Source organism: Ruditapes philippinarum, unplaced genomic scaffold, assembly GCF_026571515.1.
Source record: "Ruditapes philippinarum isolate M1 unplaced genomic scaffold, ASM2657151v2 ctg1790_1_1_1_1, whole genome shotgun sequence".
In the NCBI taxonomy this organism is placed as follows: domain Eukaryota; kingdom Metazoa; phylum Mollusca; class Bivalvia; order Venerida; family Veneridae; genus Ruditapes; species Ruditapes philippinarum.
Genome location: NW_026860466.1, coordinates 45573 through 61735, shown reverse-complemented (window position 1 = coordinate 61735; position 16163 = coordinate 45573). Strand labels below are relative to the sequence as shown.

General features: G+C 32.0%; 1 protein-coding gene across 1 annotated transcript; it reads left to right on the top strand.

The window, feature by feature from the left end:
• Positions 1-207: 207 nt before the first annotated feature.
• LOC132760192 (solute carrier organic anion transporter family member 4A1-like) lies at positions 208-16143 on the top strand. The gene is made up of 20 exons (XM_060752109.1): positions 208-237; positions 1231-1299; positions 1872-1936; positions 3567-3691; positions 4344-4541; positions 5507-5603; positions 6180-6301; positions 6929-7041; positions 7687-7825; positions 8339-8491; positions 9141-9338; positions 10304-10400; positions 10977-11098; positions 11726-11838; positions 12485-12623; positions 13001-13199; positions 13596-13761; positions 14545-14732; positions 15115-15179; positions 16100-16143. Exons 1-20 carry the CDS (start codon positions 208-210, stop codon positions 16141-16143), a joined length of 2442 nt encoding a protein of 813 aa, XP_060608092.1.
• The last annotated feature ends 20 nt before the right edge of the window (positions 16144-16163 follow it).

Here is a 16163-nt window from a genome sequence, read left to right as displayed (position 1 = left end):
TATAAATATAAATTCATTAAATTGTTTTATTTCTATATTGTAGGCAATACTCCATAAATACACTTATCACCAAGAGAGTTATATAACTATTGCAATTTTATAATTTAATTTACATGTTGATAGATGATATTAAAACTTGTTGGACAACTTAAAGTCTGTGATTCTAATGAGTAAGGTGTGAAATACGTAGGGAGAAGTTTAGGAGATATGTCTAGTACTAAGATCTTCCCAGAAATAGTAAGTTTTTTATTTCAAATCATGTCAACAAAATACTTAGAATTACAATTACAGTATTTTTGTATTGTTATAAATAACAGAAATAGTTCTGTTAGTTCTGTTTTAAGTATTTGTCTGAAAGTCGTGGCCGGAAAGATCATGAAATAAAACTTTTTTTGTCGGTTGGGTTATGGGCTGTACGGGCGATTCTGTAAATGGGTGAAATTAATGTTGGTGGTTTAAGAAATATCAATGTTTAATCCTAGAAAGTAAAAGAGTGGATATATTTTTCACAAAATGCATAAAATTATGACCTACAAGGGGAGGAGGGGGCATTCTTGTTCGTTAGTATAACAAAAGTTGACGTGGTTGTAAATGTAATGCGTAGTCATTAGATATAATTATATATTGAAATAAAAAGTGTTCTGCTATAGCAAGCTCAATCTTAAATTTCCTAATATAACAAACAGTTCTTGCGACAATTTCGACTAACTTAGAAATGTTACAAACAGATTTTATAACCATTTTATCGCAAGACGATTGCTTTACAAGTCATTCAGTATCTTATATGTACGAGTAGCACTTACGTCATGAAATAAACTTTTGTTCGAGTCCCTTGATTTACTCTATTTCACTGCCGTGAAGCAACATTAAATCCGCCACAATTAAAAAACCTATCAAATATTCCCGTCTACTAAAGTTAGAAATCTAGAACAAAACTTTCTTTTAAGATAAAGACACATTTATTTAAACCTCAACAACCAAATAAGGATAATAATATTTATATGTCATAATTTTATTGCTTTTAAAGTAGCATTCATATGAGCAAAATGACCATTACTTTTACTGCCCAAACACTATTAGCACATGAAATAGTCGGTTGAATGTCGCCAAACAATAATAATACGCTCCAAGATGTTAGCGCTGCATGTATAATGTTCGAGGCTTTTTACAAAATTCATACTAGATTTACAAATATTATACAAAGCAAGAATATTTTGAAAATTATTTAAGGTGAATGAAAGGGATAAAACAAACACAAGATCGTCTCTGACAGAAGGGAAAATGAATGGAGTACACAGGGTAAGTAGCTAGATCATGATATAACGAGAAATAAGAAATACATGTGTGTAAGAGAATTTAATGGTAGATATTAACCCTGTCCGAAAAAAGAAGAATGTTTATATTCCTTCTTAATCGCGATCTGTTTAAGGATACAATTGTAAGTCTATGTGCCAGAAATAAGTTGAGTATCGTTTGCTTTTGTTTTGTTTGTTGTTTGTTGTTTTTTTTAATTGTACAATAACAAAATACGCGATGATTTTGTTCGGAAGAAAGCATGTACACATCTTTCGTGCGTTTGTGACCTTAGTGACGGTATAGTTTTACTGGATTGCAAGTGTTAAAGTTTTGGTAGAGAAGGAAACTGTGCACATTTTTCGTGTGTTCGTGACCTTAGCGGCGTGATGACAAGTCTTACAATTTAGGTAGAGAGAAGGCATGTGCATGTGTTTCGTGAGTTCGTGACCCTTGTGGTAGCATAGTTTAACTTGATGGCAAATGAAACAAATGTTATTTTCGAGTGCGTTTATAATAGCTAGTCATTCTGAAATTTCATTTTATTATTCCTTATATTTTAACATGAAATAATTTAGGTCAAACAAGAGGAAGAAGAAGAAGAACAACAACAACTGTTTGGATGGGGGCCTGTGACCCCAAGGTATGTTTATATACATAACTTTATACTCGTTCATCAATCAAAACTAGTGGTAAGCCCAATTAAATAATTTGCACAGCGCTGTACATGTATTAAAATGAGTTTAAAGAATGAGAGTTATTATCTTTAACAAAACATTGTTATAAAAGTATTTCGAAAATTAATTTTATATTATACCTATTCAGTTATTGCTTACTAATGTATAATACATTACTTTAATTGCATATATCATTAAAGATATACTGTACTCATCTTTGATTTAAAGAATTTTATCGCAGACATTTATTGAAATCTATGAAATTCTTACTGAATATGTCTTATTTAGAATAAAAGAATGTACATACAATGTATGGGAAGGTGCATTCCATCTAACGGGTCGGGTAAAGTTGGTTCTTTCTAAAAAAAAAAACCTCTCAGTTTTTTAATGACACAATATATTAATAGTGTGGCTTCCTATAGTGTGTATAATTAAAAACATAACATATCTACTTTGTGTAAAGTCGAAACATGTTGATTTTATATTGACAAAGAGACAGTGTAGCAATATTCAATATTTACAAATATCAAATTTGAGTATAATATATCTTTAATCATTAAATAGTTTACAACTGAAGTGCGCCATTTGTCTGATTTTATGTCCTTCTGACTCTATAAAAGTTTATTACAGAGCTGGAATGTTTACACATGATGCACTTTCACCTTCTAACACACACTACACTCACATTTTCAATTGTAACGTGGATTAAATTGCCATCTTTACTTAGGGTTGTGAGTCATCACATCACTCCAAAATTCTGCAAATTAAATGAGGACATTATTACAAAATTGACTGATCTTGACCGCTGCCGGGCGCCGGCGTTTGTTCATGGACTCCCCATGAGGCCATGCGAATGATTTAAACGCTTTTTTACTGCATTAACACGATATGCTTTAACAAACTTTTTAATATACTTCTTGACAAGTGTAGCCTTTAAAACGATTATGATCATGGTAAGTAATAGTTTCATTTAAATGATATTATAGTTTTTTGTTTCTATAAAAATGTTTGGCAGCGATGAAATACGGTGGTTTGTCGCTGGGTTGGCGGGGGGCCCCTGAGGGCCGCGTAAACCTCTCGGAATACGTTGACAACAGGGGAAAGGGGTTGGGTCTCCCAAGTTTCATCGGGGTTTTATTTTTTACGTACAGAATGGGGTTTTGTTAACTTGAAAATGGTGGTTTTTTAATAAAATTTCCCCTTACAATTTAGTTATCAGTACAAAACTCGAAAGTTTTTAAGAAACAAATAAAAAATGGTTTAGAAAAAATACTAAAAATTGTTATACAGAAAATTTTGACTATTTATAATAGTAATGTATACTTATACGTATTTTAACTTAAATTTAAATATACTGTAACAATGTAAAAGACAAAGACATTCATTTTACTGCGATAATATCAACTTTTGAATGAATTTTATTTATTGAATGTTACTTTCACTCATCGTCGGGTACCCACGGTTGATTAACATGTAACATATGATTCGGCCGAGGGTATCCGACGATGAGTTTATTTGCAAATCAAACTGAACACAACGTTACATTTTAGAAACATTATTATTTGCAGGCGCTATTATGTTTGTACTGTTTGTAAGTTATGCTGGCAGCAAAGGAAATCGACCAAAGTGGATTGCTGTTGGGTGTGCCATTATGGGTGCTGGGTCCGTGATATTCCTGTTGCCACATTTCATAGCTGACCAATATGACTATCGAGCTGTAGGTAAGGTATAGTTAGGGCCCTCTGTGGCTGAGTGATAGAGGTGAATTTTTTGTTGTTGTTAATTTCGAGTCACCTCTATGTGTTCGAATCCCGACTTTAAATCCTGGAGTCACAGTACCAGTTAAGTTTACGTTAAGTCGCAGGTACTACTCAGGTGTCCGCTCCAACTTTGAAAGGGTGCATGGCGGAGCACCTGAGATCTTCCTGTCCATGAAGCTTGATAGTCGCCACTGGCGTTCACAATGTCAGTTGGGCTTTAAAACTCACCCAAAAACTTTTTACATAACGTCGCAATTTATTGTCCCCTAATTATTATATTGATAATGACTATTTCTTTCAAGTACAAAATTTCGTCTTGTCTGTTACGGTGACAATACAGGAAAAACATTAAACAGGGAGGGTTTGATTAGAATTGATATTGTCTTTAAAAATAATAGACACGTGAAACTATAATCTTTTTCCATATCTCGCTTAATTTGATTAATTTTAAATTTTTAACATCCAACTAGTTGCTGAAAGAGATTTTAAAGTTAAACTAGACTGACATGAGCTTGGTGATAAGGTTAAGAAAACTAGAACGATCACAGATTTGAATGATATATAAAACGAACTTGTTTTTCATTGAATTGTACATTGTTATTTTTTTTTGCAGGCGAAACATCAAATATAAGTTATGTATGTGACCCTGCACGTGAAAGCACGTGCTTAAAAGATTTGTCATCGTCATTTTATTTGTACATATTCATGCTCGGTCAAGCTGTACATGGTATAGGGTTTACACCAATGTTTACACTGGGGACGGCTTACGTGGACGACAACTCTAAGTCAGAATCTACGGCAGTATATTTAGGTTTGTCTCCCTTTTATCTGATTTGCAATTTATCTTTTTGATGTGAATGGTGGTAGACAACTAAACGTTTTATAAAAGATATATAGAGGCTATAAGTGGTAGTATCCACGAATGAAATATGATAATTTTCATACCATGAGATAAAATAAATCCCGTATTCACAGAAAAAAATCAATTTTCTCTGTAATTTTCTTTTTCTATTTCTTGACATTACGCCCTTTAATTTTGTCTAACGGCTGAATTTAGAAGACAATATTCCGGCAAGATACCATTAAAAATACGGACTTTTTCACTGCAGTGAAAAATAAAAGTTTGACAGTGAAAATGCGGAAAATTGAAATTCATATTTTATTTCATCAATATTTTTAATATTTCATATATGTATATATATTAAATGCTTTTATGTTACACAAATTTAATTTAATTTAGAAACATTCAATTTAGTTTTTCATAATGAACGTGTATGTCATGACAACTTAACATTATAATAGCTGACGTGTAAAGCAAACGAGTAAGTTTTATAAGAACTAGTTTTATATTCTTGTGCGGTGTAACAACGCTTTTACAGATGTAAAAGGAGCATGCCTCCAGATTCACGCTAATTTTTTTATGAATATTTAAAAAATGTATTTAAAAGTAATATATTGTCAAGTGAAGAAATAAAGTATTATTTTACACATCGCAACCGACTCTTGAAATCTACAAAAAATACCAAAAATGAAAAATAGGTCAGAATTTGCAAAAAGCCGTTACTGCGTTAGTCACGCATTAGAAATATGATGGAAAATACTACGAACTCAGTCAGCAATTGCATATAACGTGTAAATTGTTTCTTGAATATTGAATCTTTTACTTGTCTTTAAAATCTAAGTATATTTTTCTCAAGGTAGATTTTCTTGAAATACTTTGGCTCATCTGGAGGTATTCACCTTTAAAATGAATTGTTTTTAAACCATTTTAAACAGGTATCATATATGCAATCACGGCGTTGGGTGTAGGCGGAGGTTATATTGGCGGTGGACAGTTTCTCACTCTTTATGTAGACTTTAACACCGTCGGCAAGTTAGTTGTTTTACATAATAAATCATGTATATTTTTTAATGAATATATTTCTCTCTTTATGTCATATTTCTGGTTTTGTTTTACTTTGTAAAGTCTTGAAATATTGAAATATTTCTGCGACATTTTTTCTTGCAATAAATGAATGAATTTGAATGAAACAATAAATAAGTGAATGATTTTGAATGAATGAATGAATGAATGAATGAATGAATGAATGAATGAATGAATGAATGAATGAACAAACGAACGAACGAGCGAACGAATCAGTGAATCAATGAATTTGAATAATGAATGAATGAACGAATGAATGAATGAATGAAAAAGGAACGAACGAATAAATTCATTTGAACGAAAGAAAGCATGAATGAATGAAGGCATGAATGAATGAAAGAAGGAAGGAAAGAAGGAAGTAAAGAAGGGAGGAAGGAAAAAGGAAGGAAGGAAGGAACGAAGAAAAGGAAGGAAGGAAGGGGTAAGGAAGGAAGTAGAAAAAAAAGAAAGGAATAACTAATACTGTTTGCTTTTAGTACTGATCTTTCCATCATTTAATGTATTATAATTATAACCCAATTTTAGTGTTGATTTGACCCCTGCTGATCCTCGCTGGGTTGGGGCATGGTGGGTAGGATTCATTGTCACAGCAATCTGCTTTTTCATCTTCACCATTCCATTAGCTGGATATCCGAGAAATCTACCAGGTAAATTTTCATTTTTAGATTGGACAATGCCTCTGAATATCGGCCGAACTATACGCCTGTATGTTTTCTTTTTAATTAAAGACAGAATGACAAATTATTGTGAATAATTATATAAGAAATAAAGGCAGTAAACGTCCAGATGAATAAACTTATTTTCTAAGAGAAAATAATAATAAGACAGATATATGAAGTGTATAAAGAAATGATTACATACTTTCATTAAACTTTAAAGTTTTGCATGCTTAATTTCCATATCTTATTTTCCGTTACTAACGGAATATGGTCTTTTCATATTTTGCTTCATAATGTCTAGAAGACTGTCAAAAGTTATCTTTATTTGTCCTTTTGGCATTGAACCTGGGAGCTTGAAGTTTTAATCTGCATGAAATTAAACATGTTTATAGATCAATGATTTGTTGTCAACAACAACAACAACAAGAATAAAACCAACACCGCCATCAGCAGTGATAGTATTAATAATAACAAACATAAAAACAATAACCAAATAAAGTTTGGAAAACAAACAATTAAAATTCTAAAATGTGGATCGTTTGCCTGCAAAGTATTCAAGACACAATTAACTATATATAAAAGTTGATGAATTTGGATATTTTTATAATGTTTTAGGGTCAGCTGAGATACGTGCATCCAGAGATTCCGACGCAGACGAACAACCTAAAGAGGACGATCGTACAATCACGGAAAAGCTAATTGAGTTCCCTAAAGCCATCTTTAAATTGGTATTTATATAAACAGCAGCGGGTCATATCATATGTGAGATGTGTCCCTAAGTTCTTAGAGAAACAGGCTGAATTAAATAAAAGTCGACTACGATTAAAGTGATAGATACTTTTTATTCCGTCCATATGTGGATAACATTATCAATGATCATTTTTTTCATTGTCAAATTGAGCTGAATTGGCTATATATTCCAAACGATTGATGATAATAATTGTGATGTGACCAACAGTTGCTATTGGAAAATGTTTAGGATAAAATATAAATAAGCATAAAATATAAAAAAAGACAAGCCATTCTTTTTTTTTTTTTTAAATTGACACTCTTTTTTTAAATTGAACGAATCAAATAATTACTGATGGATATTTACAGAAATGTCTTTGGGTAATGTGAATTATTAATCGTTCATGTGAAGTAAATTATAAAATTGAAAGGAATTATTGCGAAATGTAAAATTAGTTTGACTTTCATATACCTTTGACTGGGCATAATGCCACTTTAACCCAACGTTGTGAATTACTCCTAAATCTTGCAATATAATTACAAATCTATCAAAAATTTGCTCACGCAATCTGATGCATGTTATACGTAACATCTATGGAAAATGACACCGCCAAGTTCATTTGATATTATGCTTTGTGTTTCAGATTTGTATACCAACATACACGCTGGTTGTCCTCGGCGCATGCGCTGAAACATTAATAATCGGCGGTCTTGCTGCTTTTGCTCCTAAAATTCTTGAAGAAAAGTTCGATATCCTTCCTTCGGATTCCGGCTTTATTATGGGTATTTTTGCTTCTTGTTTTTTGTTTGTTTGTTACTATCTTTCTGTTCGACATTGTTTGTTTGTCTGTTTGTTTGCTTTTTTGTTTGTTTCTTACTCTTTATTCTTTCTTTTTAGCTTTTATTACTTTCATTTCAAAAATGTGTTTTACTAAGATGATCGTCTCGTAATTATCAGTCAACAAAATGGAAATATCTTTCAATTGATATATTTCACGTAGCCCTAATTAGCTTGATAACATGCGACATAATGAATAGTTATATTAAAACACTTTTTAATTTATTTAACAAAAGTTAAAATAAAAATAAAAAAGAAACAAAACAGAAAGTTTGCTTTGATTTAATTCTGCGTTTTTTGAATAAATTTTATTTATTGACTGTTACTTTCACTCATCGTCAGGTACCCACGGTTGATAAACATGTAACATATGATACGGCCGAGGGTATCCGACGATGAGTTTATTTGCAAATCAAACTGAACACAACGTTACATTTTAGAAACATTATTATTTGCAGGCGCTATTATGTTTGTACTGTTTGTAAGTTATGCTGGCAGCAAAGGAAATCGACCAAAGTGGATTGCTGTTGGGTGTGCCATTATGGGTGCTGGGTCCGTGATATTCCTGTTGCCACATTTCATAGCTGACCAATATGACTATCGAGCTGTAGGTAAGGTATAGTTAGGGCCCTCTGTGGCTGAGTGATAGAGGTAAATTTTTTGTTGTTAATTTCGAGTCACCTCTATGTGTTCGAATCCCGACTTTAAATCCTGGAGTCACAGTACCAGTTAAGTTTACGTTAAGTCGCAGGTACTACTCAGGTGTCCGCTCCAACTTTGAAAGGGTGCATGGCGGAGCACCTGAGATCTTCCTGTCCATGAAGCTTGATAGTCGCCACTGGCGTTCACAATGTCAGTTGGGCTTTAAAACTCACCCAAAAACTTTTTACATAACGTCGCAATTTATTGTCCCCTAATTATTATATTGATAATGACTATTTCTTTCAAGTACAAAATTTCGTCTTGTCTGTTACGGTGACAATACAGGAAAAACATTAAACAGGGAGGGTTTGATTAGAATTGATATTGTCTTTAAAAATAATAGACACGTGAAACTATAATCTTTTTCCATATCTCGCTTAATTTGATTAATTTTAAATTTTTAACATCCAACTAGTTGCTGAAAGAGATTTTAAAGTTAAACTAGACTGACATGAGCTTGGTGATAAGGTTAAGAAAACTAGAACGATCACAGATTTGAATGATATATAAAACGTACTTGTTTTTCATTGAATTGTACATTGTTATTTTTTTTTGCAGGCGAAACATCAAATATAAGTTATGTATGTGACCCTGCACGTGAAAGCACGTGCTTAAAAGATTTGTCATCGTCATTTTATTTGTACATATTCATGCTCGGTCAAGCTGTACATGGTATAGGGTTTACACCAATGTTTACACTGGGGACGGCTTACGTGGACGACAACTCTAAGTCAGAATCTACGGCAGTATATTTAGGTTTGTCTCCCTTTTATCTGATTTGCAATTTATCTTTTTGATGTGAATGGTGGTAGACAACTAAACGTTTTATAAAAGATATATAGAGGCTATAAGTGGTAGTATCCACGAATGAAATATGATAATTTTCATACCATGAGATAAAATAAATCCCGTATTCACAGAAAAAAATCAATTTTCTCTGTAATTTTCTTTTTCTATTTCTTGACATTACGCCCTTTAATTTTGTCTAACGGCTGAATTTAGAAGACAATATTCCGGCAAGATACCATTAAAAATACGGACTTTTTCACTGCAGTGAAAAATAAAAGTTTGACAGTGAAAATGCGGAAAATTGAAATTCATATTTTATTTCATCAATATTTTTAATATTTCATATATGTATATATATTAAATGCTTTTATGTTACACAAATTTAATTTAATTTAGAAACATTCAATTTAGTTTTTCATAATGAACGTGTATGTCATGACAACTTAACATTATAATAGCTGACGTGTAAAGCAAACGAGTAAGTTTTATAAGAACTAGTTTTATATTCTTGTGCGGTGTAACAACGCTTTTACAGATGTAAAAGGAGCATGCCTCCAGATTCACGCTAATTTTTTTATGAATATTTAAAAAATGTATTTAAAAGTAATATATTGTCAAGTGAAGAAATAAAGTATTATTTTACACATCGCAACCGACTCTTGAAATCTACAAAAAATACCAAAAATGAAAAATAGGTCAGAATTTGCAAAAAGCCGTTACTGCGTTAGTCACGCATTAGAAATATGATGGAAAATACTACGAACTCAGTCAGCAATTGCATATAACGTGTAAATTGTTTCTTGAATATTGAATCTTTTACTTGTCTTTAAAATCTAAGTATATTTTTCTCAAGGTAGATTTTCTTGAAATACTTTGGCTCATCTGGAGGTATTCACCTTTAAAATGAATTGTTTTTAAACCATTTTAAACAGGTATCATATATGCAATCACGGCGTTGGGTGTAGGCGGAGGTTATATTGGCGGTGGACAGTTTCTCACTCTTTATGTAGACTTCAACACCGTCGGCAAGTTAGTTGTTTTACATAATAAATCATGTATATTTTTTAATGAATATATTTCTCTCTTTATGTCATATTTCTGGTTTTGTTTTACTTTGTAAAGTCTTGAAATATTGAAATATTTCTGCGACATTTTTTCTTGCAATAAATGAATGAATTTGAATGAAACAATAAATGAATGAATGATTTTGAATGAATGAATGAATGAATGAATGAATGAATGAATGAATGAATGAATGAATGAACAAACGAACGAACGAACGAATCAGTGAATCAATGAATTTGAATAATGAATGAATGAACGAATGAATGAATGAATGAATGAAAAAGGAACGAACGAATAAATTCATTTGAACGAAAGAAAGCATGAATGAATGAAGGCATGAATGAATGAAAGAAGGAAGGAAAGAAGGAAGTAAAGAAGGGAGGAAGGAAAAAAAGGAAGGAAGGAAGGAAGGAACGAAGAAAAGGAAGGAAGGAAGGGGTAAGGAAGGAAATAGAAAAAAGAAAGGACTAACTAATACTGTTTGCTTTTATTACTGATCTTTCCATCATTTAATGTATTATAATTATAACCCAATTTTAGTGTTGATTTGACCCCTGCTGATCCTCGCTGGGTTGGGGCATGGTGGGTAGGATTCATTGTCACAGCAATCTGCTTTTTCATCTTCACCATTCCATTAGCTGGATATCCGAGAAATCTACCAGGTAAATTTTCATTTTTAGATTGGACAATACCTCTGAATATCGGCCGAACTATACGCCTGTATGTTTTCTTTTCAATTAAAGACAGAATGACAAATTATTCTGGATAATTATATAAGAAATAAAGGCAGTAAACGTCCCGATTAATTAACTTATTTTCTAAGAGAAAATAATAATAAGACAGATATATGAAGTGTATAAAGAAATGATTACATACTTTCATTAAACTTTAAAGTTTTGCATGCTTAATTTCCATATCTTATTTTCCGTTACTAACGGAATATGGTCTTTTCATATTTTGCTTCATAATGTCTAGAAGACTGTCAAAAGTTATCTTTATTTGTCCTTTTGGCATTGAACCTGGGAGCTTGAAGTTTTAATCTGCATGAAATTAAACATGTTTATAGATCAATGATTTGTTGTCAACAACAACAACAACAAGAATAAAACCAACACCGCCATCAGCAGTGATAGTATTAATAATAACAAACATAAAAACAATAACCAAATAAAGTTTGGAAAACAAACAATTAAAATTCTAAAATGTGGATCGTTTGCCTGCAAAGTATTCAAGACACAATTAACTATATATAAAAGTTGATGAATTTGGATATTTTTATAATGTTTTAGGGTCAGCTGAGATACGTGCATCCAGAGATTCCGACGCAGACGAACAACCTAAAGAGGACGATCGTACAATCACGGAAAAGCTAATTGAGTTCCCTAAAGCCATCTTTAAATTGGTATTTATATAAACAGCAGCGGGTCATATCATATGTGAGATGTGTCCCTAAGTTCTTAGAGAAACAGGCTGAATTAAATAAAAGTCGACTACGATTAAAGTGATAGATACTTTTTATTCCGTCCATATGTGGATAACATTATCAATGATCATTTTTTTCATTGTCAAATTGAGCTGAATTGGCTATATATTCCAAACGATTGATGATAATAATTGTGATGTGACCAACAGTTGCTATTGGAAAATGTTTAGGATAAAATATAAATAAGCATAAAATATAAAAAAAGACAAGCCATTCTTTTTTTTTTTTTTTAAATTGACACTCTTTTTTTAAATTGAACGAATCAAATAATTACTGATGGATATTTACAGAAATGTCTTTGGGTAATGTGAATTATTAATCGTTCATGTGAAGTAAATTATAAAATTTAAAGGAATTATTGCGAAATGTAAAATTAGTTTGACTTTCATATACCTTTGACTGGGCATAATGCCACTTTAACCCAACGTTGTGAATTACTCCTAAATCTTGCAATATAATTACAAATCTATCAAAACTTTGCTCACGCAATCTGATGCATGTTACATGTAACATCTATGGAAAATGACACCGCCAAGTTCATTTGATATTATGCTTTGTGTTTCAGATTTGTATACCAACATACACGCTGGTTGTCCTCGGCGCATGCGCTGAAACATTAATAATCGGCGGTCTTGCTGCTTTTGCTCCTAAAATTCTTGAAGAAAAGTTCGATATCCTTCCTTCGGATTCCGGCTTTATTATGGGTATTTTTGCTTCTTGTTTTTTGTTTGTTTGTTACTATCTTTCTGTTCGACATTGTTTGTTTGTCTGTTTGTTTGCTTTTTGTTTGTTTCTTACTCTTTATTCTTTCTTTTTAGCTTTTATTACTTTCATTTCAAAAATGTGTTTTACTAAGATGATCGTCTCGTAATTATCAGTCAACAAAATGGAAATATCTTTCAATTGATATATTTCACGTAGCCCTAATTAGCTTGATAACATGCGACATAATGAATAGTTATATTAAAACACTTTTTAATTTATTTAACAAAAGTTAAAATAAAAATAAAAAAGAAACAAAACAGAAAGTTTGCTTTGATTTAATTCTGCGTCATTATTTTGTTATATGTATCACAAATAGGGGCTGTCACTTTGCTCGGCGGTGCGGGCGGTATGGTGCTGGGTGGGGTACTGATCAGGCGTTTTAGGTTTGGCGTGGTTGGCATGGTACGACTCTGCGTTCTTATGTCGCTTTTAGCTATTGTTATTGGAGGAGGATTTTTCATTGGTTGTCCAGAAATAGAGTTTGCTGGCGTCACAACAGCTTATGGCACGAAGTGAGTCATGTATTTCATATCCTAATTAAACATACATTTTATTACCAATTTAAAAAAATATAACGTTAAAAAAAGAAATTCTTTTAACATTAGATGCAGTCTTAAAAATTGTGACGACTTACAAATGAAGAAGTATCAGTTTCTGTGAGAAAACGAAGCTTAAACCTAATAGTTGCCTATAGCAAACAAATAAAAGTGAAATATACATTTAAACCCAGGCCAGTACATTTGTATTTCGATGTGTGAGTAAAAGAACACCAACAAAGATAGTTGAATACAATAGTCAAAATGAAACTAATAATTCAAAAACAATATCTACTTCAACATTTCAAACAATATTCACCTGAGTGGTGGAAAAATATAAAAAAAAACATATAACAAGTTCATTTTCTTTTGCAGCAAAGTGATTGAATCAACAAATCTAGATGCCTCTTGCAATACCGGATGTGCGTGCGATACACAGAAGTTTGAGCCTGTGTGTGGTAGTGACAGTATACTTTATTTTACACCTTGTCATGCCGGATGTAGCTATGATTACGTCATTGACCCGAAACATCTCACAAAGGTATGTATATAATTCAGCCGCGTCAAGACAAAACCAACATAGTGCGTTTGCGACCGGCATGGATCCAGATCAGCCTGCGCATCCGCGCAGTCTGATCAGGATCCATGCTGTTCGCTTACCAACTCTATTACAAGTAGAGAAACTGATAGCAAACATGGATCCTGATCAGACTGCGCGGATGCGCTGGCTGGTCCGGATCCATGCTGGTCGCAAATGCACTATGTTGGTTTTGTCGTGACGCGGCTCATATTATAATATCCCTGCTAGAATCAGAAGTAATAAGCTTTTGCAAGCAGTATAGAGAGCTTGGTCAGTCTGCTCCTCGGAGTAGTTTGGCCAGGATCTGTACGGTTAACTAAGCCATTTTATATATATTTTCTATTTTGATATCCCCAAAATTCATTATGGATTATTCCAAAAATGGAAGGTGAGCAAGCCCATTTAAGAAAATTCCAGGGTATTATTAGAAACTGTGTTGACATTTTCAGCCTTTATTTGGTCAAGGGCTACACAACGGAAGTGTCGAGGGCTCTCATTTAAGCCCATCACAAAGATTTGAAAGTGCCATCGTTTAGTAGGGGTGCATATAACCCGTCGAGAATCTCTATAACGAAATTATAAAACACAAAAATCTTTTATCAGAGAAAAAAATAAAATAATTACTTTATAAATTAACAGTAGTAGTGTATACAATTTATATAAAATACGTATAAAACTTAAAGGGTAATGTGATAAAACAACAACAACAACAACAAACACAAAAACATTTTCTTTATCATCTAGATTTATAATAACTGCACCTGCGTTACGGAGAACATTCAACAACTTAGCACTTCCGCTTTGACAGGAACTGCTCAGACTGGGAAATGCGCAACTTCCTGTGACGTCATGTACCTGTTTATATTGCTTTTGTTCGTCGCCATGCTAATGACGTTCACAACAGTGACTCCTGCTTCAATGGCCATTTTACGGTAATACTTACACGTCAGTTACAAAGTGTTATAGACATACATATATAAAAAGAAATAACCATTAAGGCCATGCTATTGATCACAAAAACGCAATCAAGGAAAAACGTCACTGAAATTAATATTAAAGGCCACATTTATATGTGCAATTTTAACAAAAAAAAACAACAAAAAGATAATTATACAGTCAAAAGTATGATTAAAATATTAAATTACAGATACAGATTATTAATGAATTAATTAATTAAGTAATTAAGTAATTAGTCCATTCGTTCGTTTGTTCGTTCGTTCGTTCGTTCGTTCATTCATTCATTCATTCATTCATTCATTCATTCATTCATTCATTCATTCATTCATTCATTCATTCATTCATTTAAATTCACAGATGTGTACCAGATGATCTGAGAGCTCTTGGTTTAGGGCTACAGTGGGTGTGTCTTCGACTCCTGGGTATGTTTTTGAAATAAATTTTATGAATCATATAAACCCAACATAAGTAAATCTATTTTAGACTTTATTTAAATTTAACACCCAACTTTACAAATGACAAAGTAAATAATAAACAATAATAATGATAATAAAAATAATAATCATCATCATATAAAATGAAACCCAACTGTCCGGAATGTACTGGTTATATAATTTGGCCTAACTATTGTTTAAAATAGCATGCCTCCAGATTTATGCTAATTTTCATGAACTTTTTTAAAATGTAAAAAATCTTGAGAAGTGAACAAAAAAGCTTATTTACATTGCAAAAGGCTCTAATAATTCACGTAAATTACACCCCATCCACCTGTTCCATACAAGATACTTATTCACTATAAATTTACTTATTCCGCCAAAAAAAGCAACAGTTGAAAAAAATCGTTCAGGTAATTGACCAATGAGTAGCTCTTTGAGTAGTTTACTATAAAAGTACAACAAAATTAAAAAGCTTTTGATAAATATATATAAAAAACATTTCTATGGCATAATGGGCCTTTAAAACTCGAATTTAGAATACAATAGGACTTAACAATAAGGTTCTCAACTTAAAAATAATTTTATATATAATAATGAGTAAGATGGTAATGTAAGTCTATGTAACATATATTTAAGATTCTTTTTCTACCATTATGCCGTACCAGGTAACCAATAATGGAAAACGGCAGACGCACAGTTTGACTGGCCATTTTATTTCATTTTTATTGTTCTTTTTTTACTTGTTCTGTTACTTTTTTTCTTTTTTTTTTACTATAAACTAGTGTAATTTACAAAGTAACGTCAAAATGAAAAAATTATAACATGTAGTTATGAATTGTTTGTTTTGTCTACAGTATCAATTTGAATTTCATTTAAAAAAATGTAAATAATATCTTGTTTTCTAGGAACTATACCTGGCCCAGTATTAACCGGAAGTGTCACTAGATAGCGCCACTGCGCCGGTTTCAT

Bases quoted from the DNA above. Each gene is read 5' to 3' on its own strand.
- LOC132760192 (XM_060752109.1), top strand. From the start codon at position 208: ATGTCTAGTACTAAGATCTTCCCAGAAATA. The intron at 6,302-6,928 runs GTAAATTTTCAT...ATAATGTTTTAG, and splicing joins ATATCCGAGAAATCTACCAG to GGTCAGCTGAGATACGTGCA. The intron at 11,839-12,484 runs GTATTTATATAA...TTTGTGTTTCAG, and splicing joins CTAAAGCCATCTTTAAATTG to ATTTGTATACCAACATACAC.